Raw genomic sequence first — 16,799 nt, 5'->3', positions numbered from 1 at the left:
GAGCAGGAATAACGCAACTGAAAGATCTGTTTGTGGATGGGAAGTTCGCGAGTCTGGGAGTGCTGACCGAGAAATATGATGTTGCCCCAAGGGAATGCATTCAGGTATATGCAACTGAGGGCTTTTGCGAGGCAACAGGTGAGGGAATTCCCGCAGCTCCCGACACAAGAGGTGCAGGACAGAGTGATCTCAAAGACATGGGTGGGGGATGGTAAGGTGTCAGATATATATAGGGAAATGAGGGACGAAGGGGAGACTATGGTAGATGAACTAAAAGGGAAATGGGAAGAAGAGCTGGGGGAGGAGATCGAGGAGGGGCTGTGGGCAGATGCCCTAAGCAGGGTAAACTCGTCGTCCTCGTGTGCCAGGCTAAGCCTGATTCAGTTTAAGGTATTACACAGGGCACATATGACTGGAGCACGGCTCAGTAAATTTTTTGGGGTGGAGGATAGGTGTGCGAGGTGCTCGAGAAGCCCAGCGAATCATACCCATATGTTTTGGTCATGCCCGGCACTACAGGGGTTTTGGATGGGGGTGACAAAGGTGCTTTCAAAAGTAGTAGGAGTCCGGGTCGAACCAAGCTGGGGGTTGGCTATATTTGGGGTTGCACAAGAGCCGGGCGTGCAGGAGGCGAGAGAGGCCGATGTTTTGGCCTTTGCGTCCCTAGTAGCCCGGCGCAGGATATTGCTAATGTGGAAAGAAGCCAAGCCCCCGGGGGTGGAGACCTGGATAAATGACATGGCGGGGTTTATAAAGCTAGAGCGGATTAAGTTCGTCCTAAGGGGGTCGGCTCAAGGGTTCACCAGGCGGTGGCAACCGTTCGTCGAATACCTCGCAGAAAGATAGACGGAATGGGAAAAAGAAGGCAGCAGCAGCAGCCCAGGATCGGGGGGGGTGGGGGGGGGGGGGGGGGGGGGGGGGGGAGGAGGAACCAGAAGGACTCTCAGGGTTGTTAATATATACTGTATAGTATGTATAGGTCGTTGCTACAGATAATTATATATTGGACTGTTAAATTATATTTTTGGAGAGTGTTACTTGTGACAAGGCAGTTGCCAATTAGGGCTAGTTTTCATTTTTGTTATTTATTATTTATTCATTTTTTGTTTATAAAATAGGTCATTGTTATTTGTGTTGTTATAATATTGTGTAAAGGATGCACAATGTACTGTGTTGGTTGACCAAAAATTTTCAATAAAATATTTAGTAAATGACCTGAAAAGCCGCTGAGTGTGATGTGGACCATGTGTCTCGTTGAAACATCGTAGAGGAATTGAGCGTGGTGTCTGTTGTGGACCATGTGTCTCGTTGAAACATCGTAGAGGAATTGAGCGTGGTGCGGGACCCTCCTGTGTCCCAAAGAAATTCTACGGGGTGCCCCGAACTTTGCCTGCTACGACCGGTCTACTGGACTTGTCCCAAAGGGTGTCGCAGACCCACGTTGAGGACACGAACACCGTCAGTCGGTGCCGTTCATGTCTATGTTCTCTGAATGGGCGCTAATGCTATGGATTGGCTTTGCCCTATTATTATTTAGGGTGCCTGTCTGTTGGTTTCTCTGCTGCTTTTGGGGCGCGTTGCACTCTCGTGCAAAGTGTCCTAATTGTCCACAGTTGTAACATTCCTGGGATTTTGGTTGTGGTGGGCTGTTCCTGCCCACATTTACCCATGCGGGGTTCTGGTGCGCTTTAACTGGATTCATGTCTGCCTGTTCTTCCTCTGGTTTAGCAAATGTCGTTTTGCCTTGGACGGATTGTTCCCAAGTGCGGGACAATCTTTGCAAAACCTATTTCTCGTTGTGGGCCTCGTCTGAGGGGTCGTAATTTGCGCAAGCTCTCTGTCCTGCCTCTGTCGCATGAGAGACTAGGATTCGAGTCCATTTGGCCATATTATCTGCGGACAAATGGGCACGGGCTAACTCTCCAAATATTGCTATGAAATGTATCCACAAGCGTCCAGCAAATGCTGTGGGGTGCTCTGTTTTCTTTTGCCTACACTTGTTTAGGCTTTCTACGGGGTATCCTCTGTTATAAAGAACAAAGAACCAAGAAAATTACAGCACAGGAACAGGCCCTTCGGCCCGCCCAGCCTGCGCCGATCCAGATCCTTTATCTAAACCTGCCTTCTATTTTCCAAGGATCTACTTCCCTCTGTTCCCCACCCGTTCATATATCTGTCTAGATGCATCTTAAATGATGCTATCATGTCCGCCTCTACCACCTTTGCTGGCAAAGCGGTCCAGGCACCCACCACCCTCTGCATAAAAAACTTTCCACACACATCGCCCTTAAACCTTCCCCCTCTAACCTTGAAATTGTGACCCCTTGTAATTGACACCCCCACTCTTGGAAAAAGCTTGTTTCTATCCACCCTGTCCATACCTCTCATAATTTTGTAGACCTCAATCAGGACCCCCTCAACCTCCGTCTTTCCAACGAAAACAATCCTAATCTAATCAACCTTTCTTCATAGCTAGCACCCTCCATAACAGGCGACATCCTGGTGAACCTCCTCTGCACCCTCTCTAAAGCATCCACATCCTTCTGGTAATGTGGCGACCAGAACTGCACGTAGTATTCCAAATGTGACCTAACCAAAGTCCTATACAACTATAACATGACCTGCCGACTCTTGTACTCAATACCCCGTCCGATGAAGGCAAGCATGCTGTATGCCTTCTTGACCACCCTATCGACCTGTGTTGCCACCTTCAGGGTACAATGGACCTGAACTCCCAGATCTCTCTGTACATCAATTTTCCCCAGGACTCTTCCATTGACCGTATAGTCCGTTCTTGAATTAGATCTTCCAAAATGCATCACCTCGCATTTGCCTGGATTGAACTCCATCTGCCATTTCTCTGCCCAACTCTCCAATCTATTTTGCTGTATTCTCTGACAGTCCTCCTCGCTATCTGCAACTCCACCAATCTTAGTATCATCTGCAAACGTGCTCATCAGACCACCTATATCTTCGTCCAGATCATTTATAGCTGATCACATCCAGGATCGCTGTGTGCATTTCTTGGAGTGTGCCTCCTCCTACATTCTGTGGGTTGGGAAGGGTTGCCACGACTGAAGGGTCGAGGCTTAAAACTGTGAGCTTCACTTGCTCCTTTTCGTCCAGGCCGTACATGGTAGCCTACTGTTTAACTCAAGCGAAAAACTGGTGGGGGTCTGATGTGGGAAGTAACGGTGTAATGTTTCCACACGCGTCCCGTAATTGGGTCACGGTTAACGGGGTTGTATATAGGAAATCTGCATTTCCTTCTGCTGCAGCCCTGCGGTGTGTGGTTACAGGGTTCATGGAGGTGTGTTCTGCCTGTTCAGTTGGGGGTTGGGGTGCTTTCCTCTTTTGTGGCTTTTCTTGCGTACATGTCCGATGTACGTATCTGTGGGCAGTTTCATTTAAATTCTGCCAATCGGGGCCGTTCTCCTGGTCTAACTGGAGTCCAAACGTACTTTGAAACCCATCCTGGACAGAAAGCAAAGATTGCAAGTCTGCAATTTGCTTCCGGCACTTTGCGTGATCTACGGAATTCTGCCTTTGTTCCGTCGTGGAAGTGTGGAGGGCTCGTAGGGCTGCTTTCAAATCATTGCACTGTTTCTGCAATTTCTCTACCTGTTGCTCGGTTTCTTGTCTTACGAAGACCGCACGTTATGTGTCCTGGTAGGCCTTATCATACTGGGTCTGAAAACTACTCAAATGGGCGAGACAAGACTGGTGTGCCCACTTGGCATCATCCACCTCTCTGTCCCTCGCTGCTAACTGCTCTCTTAAATCCTTATTCTCCTTCTCAAATTCGCTCACATCTCCCTCACTATTTCTGTCTCTCTCCTCAATCTCTCTACGGAGGGTCCTAACGACCTCCTCTGTGCCTCGCAATTGTGCCAAGCAGGACACGATTGCCATCGGCTTGCGAGCTTTCCCTAAGCTCTTCGTCTGGATCTCTGACAGGTTCTCCCACCAAGTATGTCCTATACTCCTGGGACCTGTTTCGTCATTCGTGCAGAATTCGCTCCAAAGGGGCCATCCTTCCCCTTTGAGGTACTTTCTGATTTCCTCTTCCCATACAGGCCACTATCCTACTCTACTGGTCGCTGCGACCTTAAATTCTTGGGGGTTCATAATGCGTTCCATTGCCTTCATTGCCATTTTCTCTCTCAGGGTTCTCTACTGAATTTGGAACCGTGGGTGATAAAGTGGTGATGTAAACATGGGTATGGCTTACGCTAATTTCCGGCCTACAAAACTCCCGACAGTTTTATGCAACAAAATCTCTCAGGTTTACCTTATATCCCTGTTAGTACGCATGCATTAACACACTTTCGAAACTCGGAGGTATGATGAGTATCGTTCTTGCACTTGTGGTTTTTCTCTTTCTAATTGGATTCCAATTCAAATTTGGGTTCTCTCGGAGTGACTAGGCCAATTCTAGGTCGAGTCCCGTCAGAGGTCGCCAGTAAATGTTGCTAATTGAGTTGTCTTTATTTGGCTCTGAATATGGCGGTCAATGTGGTTGCCTTCCTTAATTCTAATTACATTTTGCTCTAGAGTCGCCAGGTATCTTTCGATACCGCCACAAGGTTCAAACCGAATACTGATCAAAGACTCGATGCACCAGTTAGTTAGTTCAAAGTCAAATGCTTATTTATTTACACACACAGTTAAATATACTCATGCACAAATACTACAGACTAAACTATCACTACTACTAAAGCCTATACTTAGCTTCGGGCGCCCACTCAGTCAGAGGAACAATAGCCGTTGTTCGGTTCTGAGGCTGCTGGGGTTGAAGTAGTGAAGGGGAACAGCTAAGAACATCTGTCTGGTAGCGTGCGTTGACCTTGGGCTTACTTGTTCTGGTGCAGCTGTTGGGCAGGTCTCTCCTCGGTGAGAGCCGGGTCCAAGAGAACGATTCTCTCTTGGGGGATCCTTCTTATACCCAAAGGGGCTTCGCGTGCTTTTGGGCGGGCCTTGAACTTGGCCCCGATTAATTGGGCCGTTTCTCAATCGTTCCTATCAATTTCCTCCATTGAAGGGGTGGGTGCCCTGATGGCTGGGCGTGTCCTAGGTGGCCGTTGGCCTGCTTTGTTCTGGTCTCCTCTGACGCCGGAGTGTCTGCCTTAGTATCGGTTACTCAAATGTTACTCTTTTGTTCCTGGAGACGGGCCATTAGTATGCTAATGAGTTTGCAGTTTTGGTCTTGTCTGGGAGCTGCGGCTCCAATATGCAGACAAACCCTGAACCTGCTTGTTTTCTTAGTATTGTCCATTTTCCCTGCAATCTTTGCAAAGTGTCCATTTTGTAATCGGGAAGTGGCCATCCCAGATGGCTACAATTGGTAGTTGTCGTGGGTTTGGAAGGTGCTGCCTCAGGAACCTTGGTAAGTTACTGCAGTGCATCTTGTAGATGGTACACACGGCTACCACTGTGTCGGTGGCGGCGGGAGTGAATGTTTGTGGAAGGAGCAGCAATCAAGTGGCATGCTTTGTCCTGGATGGTGTCGAGCTTCTTGAGTGTTGTTGGAGCTGCACTCATCCAGGCAAGTGGGGGGTTTCCATCACACTTCTGATTTGTGCCCTGTAGATGTTGGACAGGCTGTGGGAGTCAGGAGGTGAGTTACTCGCCGTAGAATTCCTAGCCTCTGACCTACTCTTGCTGCCGCAATATTTATATGGCTAATCCAGTTCAGTAGCTGGTCAATTGTAAACCCTGAGGATGTTAGTGGGGATTCAGTGATGGTAATGACATTGAATGTAAAGATGCGATCGTTAGAGCCTCTCTTATTGGAGATGGTCTTTGCCTGGCACTTGTGTGGCTTGAATGTTACTTGCCTCTTGTCAGCCCAAGCCCGCATATTTTCCAGGTGTTGCTGCATTTACACATGGACTGCTTTAATGTCTGAGGAGTCACGAATGGTGCTGGACATACGTGCAGTCATCCCCAAACATCCCCACTTCTGATCCTATGATGGAACGAAGGTCATTGATGAAGCAGCTGAAGATGGTTGGGCCTAGGACGCTACCCTGAGAAACTCCTGCAGTGATGTCCTGGAGCTGAGATGACTGACATCCAACCACCACAACCATCTTCCTTTGTGCCAGGTATGACTCCAACCAGTGGAGAGCTTTCCTCTGATTCCCATTGACTCCAGTTTTGCTGGGACTCCTTGATGCCATACTTGATCAAATGCTGCCTTGATTAGCTCTTTTGTCCATGTTTGAACGAAGGCTGTAATGAGGTCAGGAGCTGAGTGACCATGGCAGAAACCAAACTGAGCATAAGGGAGCAAGTTTTGCTGAGTAAGTGCTGCCTGATAGCAGTGTTGGTGGTCGCTTCATCACTTTACTGATGGTTGAGAGTAGATTGATAGGGCGGTAATTGATAGGACAGTCCTTGTGGAGACAAAGTCCCATCTTCTCATTGAAGATACCCTCCATCGTGTTGTGTGGCACTACCACCGTGCTAAATAGGATAGATTCAGAACAGGGTTCAATTCCGGCCTTGGGTGATTGTGTGGAGTAACTTGTTCTCCCCGTGGGTTTCCTCTGGGTACTCCGGTTTCCTCCCAGTCCAAAGATGTGCAGGTTAGGTGGGGTTACGAGGATGGGGCAGGGGAATGGACTTAGGTAAGGTGCTCTTTCAGAGGTTCGGTGTAGACCCGATGGGCCGAATGACCTCCTTCTGCACTGTGGGGGTTCTATGGTAATCTTCTGCCTCAACTTCCATCTTCTCCAATGATCCCCATATCCTCAATCCCCTTAATCAGAGGTGCAAAAAGTTTGGAGGAAATACAGAAACAGAGAAAGAGGGGATTAGGTGCAAGAATAAAAGGGACGTTCTGTGATTGGGTGGAAGGCAGGAAAGCTGAAATGACAGCATGGATGATGGAGCAAGACTTAATGGGATAGTCGAGTTAAAAGTAAAGAAATATAAACAGATTTTGCAACTCAAGATTGGGCATCCATGAGGCACTGTAGGCCATCAGCAGCAACAGAACTGTACTCGGCTACAATCTGTAATCTCATGGCCCAGGATTTTCCCCACTCTTCATTAACACCAAGCCAGGGGATCAACCCTGTTTCAATGAAGAGTGCAGGAGAGCATGCCAGGGCCAGCAACCGACAGACTGACAAATGAGGTGTCAACCTGGAGACAGCAGAATCCTGGTCAGACCGCTCTGTATTTCTCCATTGATCCAAAAAGCATGCAATTACCCTTTCCAGAGAAAGAGTACAGTTAAACTAACACACGGAAGTAGTGTTCCAATTGGCCGGAGCATCCCTGGATTCAGCATGGGAAATGCATTGTCAGAAATCATGCAAGGCCAAGAAATAACTTTGTTGTGAGGCCCACATTAATAAGGACTGGGGGAGACCACACCGAGTACAATAAAGATCTTTGATTTATTTACAATTACGGTACATACACTTCCCAGTAGGTCCCTACTGGGTCTCTCTCTCTCTGGTCGGTGCCTTCCTGGCCGACCTTTTACACAATGCTAAATGGAGTTCCCCCGCCCCTCAGCGGGGGAGCGTGTACTCTGCGGGAACCGCGGGGAAGATAATCATTCCCATCCCGTAAGTCCCGATTGTTTTACACACACCAAGTGCACCCTTTCTGAGACTTCTTATGCTGTTTGATGAACATGTTTCTCTTACTTCAGATCAGGGTGACCATCAATGACTGCGTAGCCTGTTGGCAGCATTCCCAGACTGTGAAGGCTTAATGCCGTCCAGCCACAGTCGACCAACAATTGGTTCCGATGAGGGTAGTGACCTATGACCCTTGTCTGCACACGCACAGCAATGTCGTCCATCTGGCAGGAACCAATCATCATCTGCTGGACATCTAGGAGAAAATTGTTCAAAAATGAATACCCAGAGACAAAGAACAAAGAACAAAGAAAAGTACAGCACCGGAAAAGGCCCTTCGGCCCTCCAAGCCCGTGCTGACCATGCTGCCCGTCTAAAGTACAATCTTCTACACTTCCTGGGTCCGTATCCCTCTATTCCCATCCTATTCATGTATTTGTCAAGATGCACCTTAAATATCACTATCATCCCTGCTTCAACCACCTCCTCCGGCAACGAGTTCCAGGCACCCACTACCCTACGACTACCGTGGACAGAAACATATCTGAGTCATATCTATACACGGTTAGGAGGATCGTTGGGAGCAATTTGGGTTTTGTACATCATTATGGCAAATTAGGGTTTGCTGTTGTCCCACAACAAGACAGCTCCACCCACCCAATCCATTATATCACCGCCCAACTAGTATGGCAGGGGGGTGGGCACGGGAGCAATAGGTCAGAAGGTGAGAGCAATGAGGGAGAACTAGGGAATAGGGACAGTGTGGCTCTGAGGCAGAGCAGACAGGGAGAAGTTGCTGAACACAGCGGGTCTGGTGGCCTGAAGTGCGTATGTATTAATGCAAGAATGGTAAGGCAGATGAACTTAGAGCTTGGATTAGTACTTGGAACTATGATATTGTTGCCATTACAGAGACCTGGTTGAGGGAAGGGCAGGATTGGCAGCTAAACGTTCCAGGATTTAGATGTTTCAGGCGGGATAGAGGGGGATGTAAAAGGGGAGGCGGAGTTGCGCTACTGGTTCGGGAGAATATCACAGCTGTACTGCGAGAGGACACCTCAGAGGGCAGTGAGGCTATATGGGTAGAGATCAGGAATAAGAAGGGTGCAGCCACAATGTTGGGGGTTTACTACAGGCCTCCCAACAGCCAGCGGGAGATAGAAGAGCAGATAGGTAGACAGATTTTGGAAAAGAGTAAAAACAACAGGGTTGTGGTGATGGGAGACTTCAACTTCCCCAATATTGACTGGGACTCACTTAATGCCAGGGGCTTAGACGGGGCGGAGTTTGTAAGGAGCATCCAGGAGGGCTTCTTAAAACAATATGTAGACAGTCCAACTAGGGAAGGGGCGGTACTGAACCTGGTATTGGGGAATGAGCCCGGCCAGGTGGTAGATGTTTCAGTAGGGGAGCATTTCGGTAACAGTGACCACAATTCAGTAAGTTTTAAAGTACTGGTGGACAAGGATAAGAGTGGTCCTAGGATGAATGTGCTAAATTGGGGGAAGGCTAATTATAACAATATTAGGCGGGAACTGAAGAACATAGATTGGGGGCGGACTGACATGTGGGAGACTTTCACGTGGCAGTTGAAAGGGATTCAGGACCGGCATGTTCCTGTGAGGAAGAAGGATAAATACGGCAATTTTCGGGAACCTTGGATGACGAGAGATATTGTAGGCCTCGTCAAAAAGAAAAAGGAGGCATTTATCAGGGCTAAAAGGCTGGGAACAGACGAAGCCTGCGTGGAATATAAGGAAAGTAGGAAGGAACTTAAGCAAGGAGTCAGGAGGGCTAGAAGGGGTCACGAAAAGTCATTGGCAAATAGGGTTCAGGAAAATCCCAAGGCTTTTTACACGTACATAAAAAGCAAGAGGGTAGCCAGGGAAAGGGTTGGCCCACTGAAGGATAGGCAAGGGAATCTATGTGTGGAGCCAGAGGAAATGGGCGAGGTACTAAATGAATACTTTGCATCAGTATTCACCAAAGAGAAGGAATTGGTAGATGTTGAGTCTGGAGAAGGGTGTGTAGATAGCCTGGGTCACATTGAGATCCAAAAAGAAGAGGTGTTGGGTGTCTTAAAAAATATTAAGGTAGATAAGTCTCCAGGGCCTGATGGGGGCTGGAGAGGAAATTGCTGAGGCCTTGACGGAAATCTTTGGATCCTCGCTGTCTTCGGGGGATGTCCCGGAGGACTGGAGAATAGCCAATGTTGTTCCTCTGTTTAAGAAGGGTAGCAAGGATAATCCCGGGAACTACAGGCCGGTGAGCCTTACTTCAGTGGTAGGGAAATTACTGGAGAGAATTCTTCGAGACAGGATCTACTCCCATTTGGAAGCAAATGGACGTATTAGTGAGAGGCAGCACGGTTTTGTGAAGGGGGGGTCGTGTCTCACTAACTTGATAGAGTTTTTTGAGGAGGTCACTAAGGTGATTGATGCAGGTAGGGCAGTGGATGGTGTCTATATGGACTTCAGTAAGGCCTTTGACAAGGTCCCTCATGGTAGACTAGTACAAAAGGTGAAGTCACACGGGATCAGGGGTGAGCTGGCAAGGTGGATACAGAACTGGCTAGGCCATAGAAGGCAGAGAGTAACAATGGAAGGATGCTTTTCTAAATGGAGGGCTGTGACCAGTGGTGTTCCACAGGGATCAGTGCTGGGGCCTTTGCTCTTTGTAGTATATATAAATGATTTGGAGGAAAATGTAACTGGTCTGATTAGTAAGTTTGCAGACGACACAAAGGTTGGTGGAATTGCGGATAGCGATGAGGACTGTCGGAGGATACAGCAGGATTTAGATTGTTTGGAGACTTGGGTGGAGAGATGGCAGATGGAGTTTAATCCGGACAAATGTGAGGTAATGCATTTTGGAAGGTCTAATGCAGGTAGGGAATATACGGTGAATGGTAGAACCCTCAAGAGTATTGAAAGTCAAAGAGATCTAGGAGTACAGGTCCACAGGTCATTGAAAGGGGCAACACAGGTGGAGAAGGTAGTCAAGAAGGCATACGGCATGCTTGCCTTCATTGGCCGGGGCATTGAGTATAAGAATTGGCAAGTCATGTTGCAGCTGTATAGAACCTTAGTTAGGCCACACTTGGAGTATAGTGTTCAATTCTGGTCGCCACACTACCAGAAGGATGTGGAGGCTTTAGAGAGGGTGCAGAAGAGATTTACCAGAATGTTGCCTGGTATGGAGGGCATTAGCTATGAGGAGCGGTTGAATAAACTTGGTTTGTTCTCACTGGAACGAAGGAGGATGAGGGGAGACCTGATAGAGGTATACAAAATTATGAGGGGCAAAGACAGAGTGGATAGTCAGAGGCTTTTCCCCAGGGTAGAGGGGTCAATTACTAGGGGGCATAGGTTTAAGGTGAGAGGGGCAAGGTTTAGAGTAGATGTACGAGGCAAGTTTTTTACGCAGAGGGTAGTGGGTGCCTGGAACTCGCTACCGGAGGAGGTGGTGGAAGCAGGGACGATAGTGACATTTAAGGGGCATCTTAACAAATACATGAATAGGATGGGAATAGAGGGATACGGACCCAGGAAGTGTAGAAGATTGTAGTTTAGTCGGGCAGCATGGTCGGCACGGGCTTGGAGGGCTGAAGGGCCTGTTCCTGTGCTGTACATTTCTTCTTCTTCAGAGTGATTTAGTTGACTGTCAGAGTATAGTGGTTTGAAACATCATTCCAGGATTTGAGCACATAATCCATGCTGACACACCTGTGTTTAAGGAGTGCTGCACTATCACAGATTTGATTCATTGAGTCAGGGAGTTTTTACAGCACGGAAGAGGTCCCTTCGGCCCATCATGTCCATGCCGGCCATCAAGCACCTCTCTGTTCTAATTCCATTTTCCAACACTATCCCTGTAGTCTTGTAAGCTATGGTGTTTCAAGTGCTTATCTAGATATTTCTTAAATGTTGGAAGAGTTCCCGCCTCTACCGCCCTTTCAGACAGTGAGGTCCAGATTCCAACCATCCTCTGGGTGAAAATGTTTTTCCTCGTCTCCCAACTCACCCTCCTGCCCTTAAATCAGTGCCCCCTGATTATTGACCCCTCCGCTGAGGGGAACATTTCTTTCCTGTCCACTCTACCTATGCCCCTTATAATCTTACAAACCTCAATCTTCTCCCTCCTCAGCCTTCTCTGCTCCAAGAAAAACACCCCAGCCTATCCATTTCAGATAGCTGAAATGCTCCAGCCTAGACAACTTCCTTGTGATCTCCTCTGCACCCTCTCCAATGTAATCAATACCCATCATGCAGTGAGATATATGTGGGTGATATAGGGCCTAGTTTTCCTGTCCAGCTGGGAGTAAGAAACCCCAGACTTGATTTCAATAAGAGTAGGCCTCGTGTCCTGGCCAACGTTCAACTACTTCCATATCGAAAAGCCCTTCACAGAAGCATAGTTGGATAAAGGTGACAATAAGCCAAAAGAGGAAATAATAGGAATGATGGTTAAAATGTGGTTAAAGAGATGGATTTGAATTAGTTTCTTATTCTAAAGCCTAGGACCAAGGCAGTTGAATGCCTACCAATGATGGGGAAAAGGAGGGGCAGGGGGACTATACAGGAGGCCAGAGTTGGAGGAATGCAGAATTCTTGTAAAGCTGAAGGGGATTACAGAGGTGGGGAGGTGCAAGAAGCTGGAGAGACCAGATTTTAAAATGCAGACACGTGTAGACTTGGAGTCAATGTGAGTCAGTGACTAAAGGAGAATGGCTAAATGGGTCTTGCCTAGGGTGGCATGGTGGCGCAGTGGTTAGAATGAAAGATGAGTTATAGCCACAGAAACCAAGAGAACAGAGTGTTAATAGCCACAGAAACCAAGGGGAAAGGGTACTAATGGCAGTCCCCAGAGAGAACAAAAGGTTTGAAAGGCCAAACAGCAGAGAAACTAACATCAGAGGGTAAACTGTGACAGATGTAGATGTGGGGGGAGGGGAAGCAAAGGGGAGAAAAGGTAAGGAAAGGGGGGATATGATAGGGGGGTGAAATATATAAAGAAAGACAAGAATGAAAGAAATGGTGAAAGACAGTTAAGATGAAATGGGATGAAAACAAAGGTGTCGAGGTGGGGTTGAGCTAATCATCTGAAGTTGTTGAATTCGATGTTGAGACCGGAAGGCTGTAGCGTGCTTAACCTCCCACACTCCAAAGGTTAGGTGGATTGGTCATGCTAAATTGTTCCGTAGTGTCCAAAAGTTAGGTTGGGTTATGGGTTAGGGGAATATGGTGGAGGTGTGGGCTTAGGTAGGGCCGGTGCAGACTCGATGGGCTGAATGGGCTGAATGGCCTCCTTTTGCACTGAAATTCTATGATTCTAGATATGCACTTTTAAAAAATTATTTCATGGGATGAGGCTTGCCCATCCCGAACCGCTCCTGAACCGAGTGGTTTGCCACACCATTAAAAGTCAACCACATTGCCCAGGGTCAGAAGTCACATGTAGGTCAGCCCAGATAAAGATAGCAGATTTCCTTCCCTAACGAACATGACAGAACCAGATGGGCTTTTAAAAAAATTAAATTTAGAGTACCCAATTCATTTTTTCCAATTAAGGGGCAATTTAGCATGTCCAATTCACCTACTCTGCACATCTTTTGAGTTGTGGGGGCGAAAGCCACTCAAACACAGTGAGAACACGGACAGTGACCCAGAGCCGGGATCGAACCTGGGAGGCAGCAGTGCTAACCACTGTGCCACCGTGCTGCCCCAGATGGGCTTTTAACAATAATTGATGATAATTTTATGGCCACCCTTACTGAGACGAGTTTTCCATTCCTAGTTTTATTAATTGAATTCAAATTCTATCAACCGCCATGGGGGGGATTTGAACACATGCACTCAGAGCATTCGCCTCTGGATTACTGGTTCGGCGACATTACCATTCCACCACCATCTCCTGCCGAACAGACAGTCTGACAGCACAAGTACAGGGGTTGAGCGAAATGAGATAGATGTTGAGCTGGGTGTCATCAGCGTACACGTGGAGTCTGGTGTCATTTCTTCCAGTGATGTGGCTGAGAGGCAGCATGTTGATCAGGAAGAAGAGAGAGAGTCCGTGGAGTAAGGTGCGGGCACACAATCATGCTTAGCAGAAATGGATGGCTCCAAAGGTAACAATCTGGAGCATAAGGGCAGCATTGCAGGAACTTCTCTCGCTATGATTGGATTGCTAAGATTGGAACCAAGGCAATCAGCTGGACGTTGAAGAATTATGGTGTCAAAGGCCGCGGATATGTTGGGAAGAATGAAGAGGAACAGTGCACCTCAGTTACAATCACAGAGGACATTATTTGTCATTTTGATTAGGGTAGTTTTGATGCAGTGATTGGAGTCCAGATTGGAGATATGGAAACATTAAGTTGCAGGACAGTTAGGTACAAGTTTGGGAGGACTTTGAAGCAAAAGGGAGGTTGAAGATAGGGCAGCAGTTTTCTCCCTCAACCAGCAGCATCCACATAAACTAATCACCGTGCCTGGTTATTGATTCATTTGCTGTCTTCTTTATACAATATGGCTTTTGTATTTGCTGCCATAATAAGAACATTGGGTGAGGTAGCAGATAAAAATACAATGTAGTAATTGAGAAAACATAGAAACATTGAAAATAGGAGCAGGAGGCCATTCAGCCCTTTGTGCCTGCTCTGTATTCATTATGATCACGGTTGATCATCCAACTCAATAGCCTGATCCTGCCTTCGCCCAAATATCCTTTGATCCCCTTCTCCCTCAGTGCTATATCTAACTGCTTCTGGAAAACATAATGTTTTGGCCTCAACTGCTTTCTGTGGGAATGAATTCCACAGGCTCACCACTCTCTGGGTGAAGAAATTTCTCCTCATCTCAGTCCTAAATGGTCTACCCCGTATCCTCAGGCTGTGACCCCTGGGGCGGGATTCTCCGACCCCCGCCGGGTCAGAGAATCGCCGGAATCTGGCGTGAATCCCGCCCCCATCGGATGCCAGATTCTCCGGCACCGGAGATTCGGCGGGGGTGGGAATCGCGCCGCGCCGGTTGGCGGGCCCCCCCCCCCGGCGATTCTCCTGCCCGGATGGGCCGAAGTCCCGCTGCTGGAATGCCTGTCCCGCCGGCGTGGATTAAACCACCTCTCTTACCGGCGGGACAAGGCGGCGCGGGCGGGCTCCGGGGTCCTGGGGGGGCGCGGGCGATCTGGCCCCGGGGGGTGCCCCCACGGTGGCCTGGCCCGCGATCGGGGCCCACCGATCCGCGGGAGGGCCTGTGCCGTGGGGGCACTCTTTTCCTTCCGCCTTTGCCATGGTCTCCACCATGGCGGAGGTGGAAGAGACCCAGTCCACTGCGCATGCGCTGGGATGCCGTGAGCGGCCGCTGATGCTCCCGAGCATGCGCCGCCCGGCAATGTCATTTCCGTGCCAGCTGGCGGGGCACCAAAGGCCTTTCCTGCCAGTTGGCGGGGGCGGATATCAGTCCGCGGAGGATTCCGCACCTTTGGGGCGACGCGATGCCGGACTGATTTGCGCCATTTTTGGCACCGGTCGGCGGTCATCACTCCGATTATGGAGAATTTCGCCCCTGGTTCTGGACACCCACACCTTTGGGAGGCAGTTTGATATTGTGGTAGGGTGGACGTTAGGTTTGAGTAGAATCTAAATGGGCTGAATGGCCCCTTTCATCTGTACTTAGCTTTGTGAACTAACAATTTTGAACCCTGACGAAACCCAACAAGCAAAAGAGGCAGTCTCTTACTTTTTTGTTCAGCGCGATTGTGTGCCCTCACCTCACTCCATGGCCAATTGGGTCATTGTTGGCTACCTTGTGACACTGAGCCACAGCGGCCAGATCAGATTCCCAAACTCTGCTGATCCAGCTTATTTCATCTGGGCTGGGATTGGGGATACGACCATGCAGACATACGTTTCTGACAACGATACGGTCTGTAAGACAAATTGTTCTCACCATAGAAGATATAGTTTCCAGGGTGGAGCTCATTGAGACGAGCCATGTCGGCAATGGGATGACTGCAAGTAGGTGTTGATCCAATGCTACAGCGGGGACATCTCACACCTGCTTTCTCTAACCTGCAAAGGGACACTAACATTATTCAACTTCAGGACATGCACAGAAATTTCTAATAGCACACTGCAGACCTCTCAGCAGGCTGTATTTGAGCGTTGTGATGAATGTAGAAATTGTCATATATTATATTTTATATTCTGTTGCAGTAAGGTTATTAAAAACCCTGGTTTAGGGCAGCGTGGTGGCGCAGTGAGCAGCCAGGTTCGATCCCGGCTCTGGGTCACTGTCTGTCTGGAGTTTGCACATTCTCCCCGTGTTTGCATGGGTTTCGCCTATGGTTGTTGCAAATGAGGGCATCTATAGACATACTGTTACGGGTCAGGGTTTAGAGAATCCCAAAGTGTATCATGGAGTTCACCTGACCCACAACTTTTGATAGATTGTGGTATGGGGAGCACACAGCTTACTCTACAGGTATGGTATAGCAGACATTGGACCAGTGGTTTTTAAAACAAAACAACGTTTATTCTATGAACTCAAGTTAACCTTTTTAAAACAAACGCTGAATATCTTTGCAACCAGTAAATTAAATACACCCCCCAAAGAATACAACACTAAGTAATCTATATGCAGTCCTTTTAACATCCAAAAGACTTAACAAACCTTCAAACAGGAGCACATTAGATTTATATTCAATACTGAGACCTTTTTACAATTCTGAGTTCACTGAAATGATCCATAGATAGTCTTTTGATGGCAGAGATCAACAGCAGTGCAACTCACTTTTAACTTCAGATTCAGCTCCCTGAAAAAACAGACACACCCAAGTTTTCTCAAACTGAAACTAAAAAGCAGAAGTGGAGCTCAGCTCCACTCACACTCTGACATCACTCCAGTAACATGAGCAGCTCCATTTCTTAAAGGTACATTTCTTAAACACCCATTTCTTAAAGGGTACTCTCACATGACAATACCACCAAGCTTGAAATGGCGCCTGAACTGGTTCCAGGTCTTTAGTGTGGCCACTACCACCGGGCTTCTGGAGTGTGTGTGCAGGGAGGCTGGGCGTGGTGTGGTGGCCAGCGCTCGGAGAGACATCCCATCCAGGATGCTTTCTGAATTTGGACCCAGTCCACCTCCGGTCTCCTCAGCCACCTCCTCACTCTCTCCGTGTTTGCTGCCCAGAGTTAGA

At 48.1% G+C, this 16,799-nt stretch overlaps 1 protein-coding gene across 3 annotated transcripts in view; it reads right to left on the bottom strand.

Moving 5' to 3' along the window:
- Positions 1-16,799, bottom strand: part of LOC140385704 (D-serine dehydratase) — a 227,584-nt gene that overhangs the window by 72,016 nt on the left and 138,769 nt on the right. For all 3 annotated transcript variants that reach the window (XM_072468143.1, XM_072468142.1, XM_072468144.1), the window contains exons 5-6: positions 15,548-15,669; positions 7,665-7,854 (exon numbers count right to left, since the gene is read on the bottom strand). In XM_072468143.1, the coding sequence (XP_072324244.1) occupies positions 7,665-7,854; positions 15,548-15,669 (312 nt within the window). The remainder of the gene's footprint in view (positions 1-7,664; positions 7,855-15,547; positions 15,670-16,799) is intronic.

The sequence above is a fragment of the Scyliorhinus torazame genome, chromosome 11 (genome assembly GCF_047496885.1).
Source record: "Scyliorhinus torazame isolate Kashiwa2021f chromosome 11, sScyTor2.1, whole genome shotgun sequence".
Classification (NCBI taxonomy): Eukaryota; Metazoa; Chordata; class Chondrichthyes; order Carcharhiniformes; family Scyliorhinidae; genus Scyliorhinus; species Scyliorhinus torazame.
This window is presented reverse-complemented; position numbering and strand designations above follow the sequence as displayed.